Source organism: Mesocricetus auratus, unplaced genomic scaffold (genome assembly GCF_017639785.1).
Source record: "Mesocricetus auratus isolate SY011 unplaced genomic scaffold, BCM_Maur_2.0 Super-Scaffold_4256, whole genome shotgun sequence".
NCBI lineage: Eukaryota > Metazoa > Chordata > Mammalia > Rodentia > Cricetidae > Mesocricetus > Mesocricetus auratus.
In genome coordinates, this window is record NW_024429182.1 from 79375238 (window position 1) to 79383662 (window position 8425).

An 8425-nucleotide genomic window follows, 5' to 3' on the forward strand; every position below is an offset into this window, starting at 1 on the left:
AGTGCCTGGCGCTTTGATGCCGAGGTCTTTCACTTTCTCTTGGTCTGGTCCACTCCCTGGTAGCAGCTCTCCTCAGCAGGTATCCCACAATTCTGGCATCTCCAACGTCTTGACGTCTCCAAGCCAATTCATGCTTCAACTTCACTGCTTCATGCAATGGCCTCTCTAGGCCTCCATTCACTGGCAACCCTGACACATGCCTGGACTCAGCAACTTTTCTTAGTCATGGGGGCAAATCCCATATCTTCTTTTTTCTATCCTTAACTTTAAAGTCAAAACCATGTGGCCAAAGCTGCCAAATTCTGCTGTTCTCTGGGGCTCAAACATGGTTCCCCCATTCCATTATATCTTCACCAGCTTTCTTTGATTGTTACCTTTACTCTCTAAATTTGACTGTCCTTGAACTTGCTCTGTAGATCAGGCTGGCCTCAAACTCAGATCCATCAGTCTCTGCCTTCTAAGTGCTTGGATTAAAGGCTGTACTACTACACCCGGCTTTAATCTTTTCTTTAGTTCCTTTTCACAAGTTGGAAACTTAGCTGGGTAGGATACTTCCCTGAGGTTACCACTCCTTTTATTTAGTTTTTTTTTCATCCATTTATCTCCTTGAACACAGGATTTATCTCTATTCTACTTCCTGGTGCCCCTTTTCTCAATCTGTTTTGTACTTCTATTTGCACAGCTTTCCCCCTTTCATTATAAATCTTCACTAGAGTTACCACTAGTAACCACACAACAGAGTCTATACTAGGCTGTTTGAGATTTCCTCTGCTAATGGAATTAATCCAGAGCTTTTCACTTTAGCCTCAGGGCAGACTATTCAGATAAGGGCAAAACTCAGCTGCATTCTTTACCAAACTGTCACAAGAATGATCTCTAGGCAACATACTAAAGTTCTCTGAAACCTTTTGAGCCAGTCCTCCACAGTTCAAATTACTCTTAGCACCTCTGTCTTCCATATTTCTGTCAGTATGGCCTATTAAGCAGTGCATAAAGTATCCCTCTGCTTTCATAACCCAAAGTACCAAAGTCCAAATTCCCCCAAACAAACACATGCAATCACAGCAATATACTGCCGGTACCAACTTCTGTCTCAGTTAGGGTTTCTATTGCTGTGAAGACACACCATGACCACCTATCACAGCAATACCCCACTCCTGGTATTAACTGTCTCAGTTAGGGTTTCTATTGCTGTGAAGACACACCATGATCATGGCAACTCTTACAAAGCAAAACATTTAATTGAGGTGGTGGCTTACAGTTTCACAAGTTTAGTCTATTATCATCATGGCGGGAAGTGTGGCAGCATGCAGGCAGACATGGTGCTGGAGAAGGAGCTGCTACATGTTGATATGCAGGCAACTGGAAGTATACTTTAATACTGGGCATGGCTTGAACATACATGAGACCTTAAAGCTCACCTCCACAGTGACACACTTCCTTCAACAAGACCATACTTACTCCCAACAAAGCCGCACCTCCTCCTTTTGGGGGCCATTTTCTTTCAAACCACCACAACAGTCCACCCCACATTTGTGTCAGGGGGTATGTCACTGGATTAGGTAGGTAATCGTTTTGAGACAAACCCTCTTTTGTATCAATGGTTTTGTTCAGCAATGCAACTTTCCTGTCAAAATCAAGGGCACAGAGAACATCGTACCATAATGTCACTTTCAAATGTCAGGACTTCAGTGTCTAAAAGGAGCATGGAGAAACTGATTGATACAGTAATTGCATTATTAATATAGGCACACTTCTGCAGCTTAATCTTTAATGTTCCCATGGCATCAGGGTCTGCCCTCACTGAATTTCTTCAGCTCCCGGGTCTTTGTACATCTGATGTCCTCTCAAGCACCACCAGAGAAAGTTGAATTGAACATGCACATTTGAAAAGACACAAACGCCAAGTGATTTGGTGGCCTCCTAAGAAAACTTGGTTTATTGTTAGGACAATAAATTTCATGTTCTGATGACGGCCCAATTTCAGCGCTTGGGGCAGTGACTAGCATGATAAACATTAATTTAAAAAAGCAGTAAACATTAGTGACTAAATAAACCAGTTCTTTCTGAGCACGTTTTAGGTCCAGATAGAGTCCGAATTCTATGTTTACATGCTGATTATCTTGAAGCGGCAGTCATTTGCGCGAGGGGTGGGGCAGCCCGGAGTCACCAAAGGCGACGGGCGGAACCGCTAGAGCAGACTGTCGCGCAGGTGTGACGCAACGACCCCGCGTCTGCGCAGACGTAGTCACCAAAGAACGTGGAGCAGTGTCAGCATGGCGGCCCCCGTCCAGCAGTCCTCTCAACCGGTCGGCGGAAAGCGCAAAGGCAAGGCCCAGTTCCTGCCGGCCAAGCGGGCCCGGCGCTTCGACGCAGGCGGGCCGCGGCAGCTGGAGCCTGGCCTGCAGGGCATCCTCATCACCTGCAACATGAACGAGCGCAAGTGCGTGGAGGAGGCCTACAGCCTGCTCAACGAGTATGGCGACGACATGTACGGACCCGAAAAGGTACCGGCCTCGGGGAGAACGAGCCGCCTGCACGACTCTGCCGGGGGAGCGGAAGCGCAGTTGCTTTGATGCGCCTTTACGCTGCTTGCATGACCTCGCCTACCTTCCCGCCCCCGGTGTGGCTGCTATTGAGGTCGCCTGCCTGGTGGGTGTGTACTTATGGGCTGGTTCTTTGATCATTTCTTAATATCACTAATGACGGTGGCCCCCACGTATTGATTGCCTCCTATAGACCAGGTAGTGTGCTGAACAACTTTCAGAAGCGAACTTCTTGCGACCATGTGAAGTTGGTACAAGCAAAAATTTCGGAGGCAGTGGAAGTTTGATAGGGATTCTAGTTTCCATGTGTACTTGAAAATACATTTAAGAAACTAAAAACGCGTGAACCCCAAAGCTCATTCTGTGGCAGTCTGGAACACACCTACCTGCACCCCCTGAAGTGTGGAGAAAGATAGTGCAGCGGGTCCCATTATTTGAGAGGAGGGGGCAGAATATGAATTTGCAAAGACTCCTCCAATGTGCACAGTTATTTTTATGACCTGATTGTAGTGAAAACCCCCTTGGTAGGACAGAGAGCTGGGCAGCAGGCACATGTCTTGTCTATGCTGGTGTCTTGTGCAAGTTTCTTTTTGTTGTGGTGGTGTTCCTTTTGTTTTTGAAGGGAGACTTTGCTGGCTACCTTAGACTGGCTTCAGTTTCCCACGTGTAGGGATTACAAGTATTGGGCACTGTACCTGGCTTAAGCAAGTTATTGTCCTTCTGTGCCCTGTTTCTTAGTAGAGCGGGAGTAATGGTTTTAGTTCTTTTATGCATATGATTCTAATCTTACCAAAAGAGAGTATCCTGTCAGCCACAATGGTACGTAATGATGGTGTTAAAGTCCAGTGTGACATGCTTCATCTGCTGAACATATCGCCTGCCTCTGTACAGATATTTCTGAAACCATTTCCAGATGACACCTGCCACAGTCACGGAATTCATTTTGTAGTCTATATTTTGGAAGTAGTATTATTTTAGTCTTCTAATAAAAACGTTTATAGTAAACATTGAGACCTCCACCCTTGGGGGTTTCACATACATAGTTAATTACAGTGTTTGAACATGAACTGATGTGTTGTTTTCGTTTATTGGTTTCATGTAAACAGTTTATAGACAAGGACCAGCAGCAGTCTGGAAGTGAGGGAGAAGACGATGTGGAGGCCGCCTTGAAGAAAGAAGTTGGTGACATTAAGGCTTCTACAGAGATGAGACTGAGAAGATTCCAGTCAATGGAGAGTGGAGCAAATAATGTTGTCTTCATCAGGACCCTTGGGATAGGTGTGTCTGAATAATAACCCTGAGATCACTGGTCCCACAGTGTCTGGGCATCTCTTTCTTAGCAGATACTGCCTAGACAGTGGGCTTCGTGGTATGGCTGTCAGTCACTCCGTGCTAACATCCCCCTGTTCCATCAGTTGTAGGTCAGTGCCCAGGTGTTTCTGAACCCATTTTCAGATGACATAGACCATACTTGGGTAATTTGGCTTTTTTTTTACTCCACATTTTGGAAGTATGTTATTTTTGTCTTCTAATGTGAAGAGATGGAAGGTAGTGAGGAGAGCATTGACTTAAGAGTGGGGACCTGGCTGTGCTACATGTTGTTAAAATGTCTAAGTTTACCAGTAACAAGACACAGACTGTGACTCAACGATCCCACGTGGAGTTTTATTGATAGACAGGGAAGGAAAGGGGGCGGTGAGGGGTAACCAACCCATGCAGAGCTGAGAGAGAGAGAGATGAGAGATGAGATGGAGAGGAAGATGAGAGTAAAAGAGAGCATAAGCAGGCAGGGGTCAGTCCTTTAAAGGGGTCCTTTGCACCTGCATGGTTCTCACAGAACTCTGGGCTGGCCAGAGTGCTGCCTGAGTGCATCCTGCCAGGTAACAGGGCAGGCCAGCGCAATGCCTATCCTTTCACTACGTCCTTCCTTTGTACGTAACTTAAGGTAGAATGAAAGTGTATGTTCTGTCTCAAAAGAGCAGCTGCTATTTAGAACCAGGTTTAGTTTCCACTTCGGAATGGGGAGGCTGATCCAATTAGTTAAAGGCTTGGAAATACACACTAATTCAAAAATATTAACACTGACGTCTCAGGCAGATGTGTGTGGTTGGGAAGTAGTCTATGATTCACTGTGTCGTGGTATGCTACACTGTGTTTGTACTACATGGTGCTGGGATTCTTTCCCAGCTGAGAGCTGGCTGTACGAAGTAACTAGTGGATTGAGTAAGTCTTGAAGTGATTTTGTTTTTGTAAAATTGTGCTGTATAATGCTTGTTACTCTAATTTGTATTAACAAGAACACAAAAGTAAGGTATTGTGGTTTATTTAAGTAAGGACATCCCAAAGCATTGATTCTGGAGACTGTATCAACATTTATTTATAGCAAAAGCAGTAAAGATAATGAAAAGTTAAAGTGTATGATAGGCACTAGAAAAATATTAGTTGGTACAAAACCTTGTTTTTTCCTGTGTAATTTCATTTTTTCTTTTCTCTTAGAACCTGAGAAATTAGTGCATCATATTCTCCAGGATATGTACAAAACCAAGAAAAAGAAGACACGAGTTATTCTTCGAATGTTGCCCATCTCAGGCACATGTAAAGCTTTCTTAGAAGATATGAAAAAATATGCAGAAACATTTTTGGAGCCCTGGTTTAAAGCCCCAAACAAAGGGACATTTCAGATTGTCTACAAATCTCGAAATAACAGCCATATGAATAGAGAAGAAGTTATTAAAGAGCTGGCAGGTGGGTTTTCTTAGTGATTTTATAGATGGGAGACAGAGTCTCTGGTAAAAAGCCTTTGAGTCAAAATTGGGTATTTGGGAAAGTACCATTAAAAGCCCATATACATGGGAGATTGGTCATTAGATCCCTTAGGAGTACCAAAACCTCCACGTGCCCAGGTAAGTCTTATATAACCTGGCTGTTTTGATGAATTTGTATATAAACTGCACATACTTTCCCATATACTTTATATTGTCTTTGGTTTGGATCTCTTATAATAAATACTAAGTCTGATGGAATGTCTATGAAAATAGTTGAACTGTCTTGTTTAGTGGTAATGACAACTAAAAACTGTGTTCATGTTAAGTACAGATGTTATTTTCTTCCCTAAATATTTTGATTCACACTTAATTGGGTTTGTGCACATGAATGCAGTGTCCACAGAAGCCAAAGCGACTGTAATAACCTTTTGAGCTGACTGTCTAGCCTTCCAGCCTAAGTGCTGGGAACTGATGGGTCTTTTGCAAAAGCAGTGCATGAACATAGTCACTGAGTCATCTCTCCACTCCAACTGTTCTCTTATTAAATGTCTCAAGGTTTCATTTGTATTTATTTATTAAAAACCAAAGTATTAATGGAGTTTGATTGATGGCCACATAGAACAGTGAATTTTTGTAAACCCGTTTTTTAACAAATCCCAGATAGTAAGGGATGAAAGCCTGTTTGACTTCATCAGGCTTAGTGATATCCTTCCATCTTATCCCATTTTCCTGTTTTTGTTACAGGAATAGTGGGCAGCCTCAATTCAGAAAACAAAGTGGATCTCACTAATCCAGAATACACGGTGGTGGTAGAAATCATCAAAGCTGTGTGTTGCCTGAGTGTTGTGAAAGATTATGTGCTATTCAGAAAATACAACCTCCAAGAGGTTGTAAAGAGTGCAAAAGACTCACAGCCACACCCAAAGCTGGGAAATGGCAAAGAATCAAAATTGGAACCTGATGGCAAGTTGAATCAAAATGATCCTTCAGATGGGAAGAATAACCCGCAGGTGGCACCAGAGAGCAGCGAGGAGCCTGGGCAGAGAAAACCAAGATCTGAAACCCAGGCAGGGAATGAGGAAGAAGTTAAACCTGAACTTGAAAGTCAAGTCTCGGAAGGACCCACAGCAAAGGAAAATGAACTCTCATAGGTCTTTCTGTGGGGGAGGTGGTTCTCAGCTGGGGTTCCATGTAAAATTGTGATAATATATTTTGACTTTTGTGTGCTGCTTAATGCTGATCTCACAACCCCTGTTGACGGTCTTGTTAGAGCCTTTCCAGGCCTTTATGTCAGTGTGTACAGACCAATGTACTGTTAACCTAGGGGAGGGTGGGAGGAGGATGGCGTTGACCTCTGCCTCCTGACTGCTTTCTCTAGTTTCCCTTTAAGCACTGCCTACTGATGTGGAACTGAACAGTATCTTAGTGGGAGATCAGCAGGACATTCTCATTCCGAGGAAGTTATGTGCCACCTACAGCTCCGCTGTCCCTGCTGTCTCATTGTACACACAGAGAAGTGGCACTGTGGACTATGTGGGAATCACTTTGTGATGGCTTTGTACTTTTTCTGTTTTTTCTTGTTTTGTTTGTTTTAATGTTAAGAGCAAATCTGATGGCCCATGGCTGCAGTTTCAGAGATGTGAGGTAGAAGAGAACTGTTCCAGGTGTAGACCCATGGATGTTTCTGATAAGGTTAGGGATGAGGAATCACTCTGCCGAGTCACTTCAAATACTAGTACAAAACAGCGAAAAGCTACTGCACCAGATTTCACTGGCGTGCTGTCCAAGCTGTCCTTTCAGTTTGTCGAGCTTTCAAGAGTTCCTCACAGGTAGAGAATGTAAAGGGTGGAAGAGACCTATGAGAACTGCAAAACCAACAGTCAAGGTAGGGACTGCGAAGTGGCTGTAACATTAGGATGGGGGAAAAGTTTGTGCTTAAATCTTAAAACAAGTTAGGAAGAGTGGAAATGCTATGGTTCTTGGCACAAGTGGCTAAATAAAGAGCTAGTGACATGAGAATGTATTTATTCTCAGATAACTAGAGGCTTGCTTGGTGAGCCAGACCATGAGGCTATGGGAGACACAGAGAAAAGGCAGCACCTTGCTAATGCAGATGGGGCTGGAGTATCCTCAGGGGTTTTGACATGTTAACTCAGGTCTGAGATTGAAACCATCTTGAAAGGATGTGTGTTAGTGTCACCTAGGGGGAAAGGGAGGAGAGAATCCTTGTGCCTTTTTGAGGCTTTCTCCGAGAAAAAGGGACTTTTCTTAGTGTAGGACAAAGGTCCTGGGGATAAATTACTGTTTGCTCAGACGCAATGTTTTGGAGCTTGGTGAAGATGCTACACTTAGATTTTGATTTATACTTTGGTTTTGATTGCCTTTTTACTTATTTGTGTTTAGTAAAACCTGAGTGTGACTTGTTTGCTAGTTATACAATACCATGTGTCTTGGAATCTAAGTTCACTTACTCATTTTGCTTTGCTTTCAGATTTGACGACTACATTTTTACTGACATTTCAGTGTGTTAGTTTACAGATGATCCCAGGGTAGGAATTGAGTGTGGTTTTTTGTCTGTTTGTTTTTGTTTTTGTTTTAAGCTATAGCAGTTAAAACAGAAAATAAAGAAGCAGAAACCAAATCCCAGTGATGTGGGCCAGTGCACCTGTCCTGCTCTGCAGACAAAGGAGTTAAGCTTGGTACTGTAAGACACTCTTCTCCAAAGCTGAAGGAAAGTTTTCAGATGTTTTCACTTGCATTTTGTTCTTGGTACAGCTGAATGTTCAGGTTGTTTTCATAGTTCTGATATTTTAAAAAATAAAAATGGATTCGTTCTATGAAGTTTGGCATTCTGTACTTTATTTTCTGCCCCATATTAAATGGCTTTCTATGTGCATAGTGTGTTTGTCATAAAATGCTTATGTGTATGATTACGTATCAAAAATTCAGGTTCATAGACCTAAAAAGTAAAGATAATTAAAATTTGTTCATGAATAATTAATTCTTAAGAAAAATTTAAAGTATTTTGTAGGATTTATTTCAAACAAACACCAATCCCATACTGAATTTCATTAAACTCACTAACTGATCTGTGAATCATTTATACTCCTAATT

The 8425-nt window shown here is 42.7% G+C and overlaps 1 protein-coding gene across 1 annotated transcript; it reads left to right on the forward strand.

Moving 5' to 3' along the window:
- Positions 1 to 2243: 2243 nt before the first annotated feature.
- Thumpd1 (THUMP domain containing 1) lies at positions 2244 to 8152 on the forward strand. The gene is made up of 4 exons (XM_005064485.4): positions 2244 to 2507; positions 3653 to 3824; positions 5043 to 5291; positions 6056 to 8152. The coding sequence occupies exons 1-4, from the start codon at positions 2277 to 2279 to the stop codon at positions 6460 to 6462; spliced, it is 1059 nt and encodes a 352-aa protein (XP_005064542.1). The 5' UTR covers positions 2244 to 2276; the 3' UTR covers positions 6463 to 8152.
- The last annotated feature ends 273 nt before the right edge of the window (positions 8153 to 8425 follow it).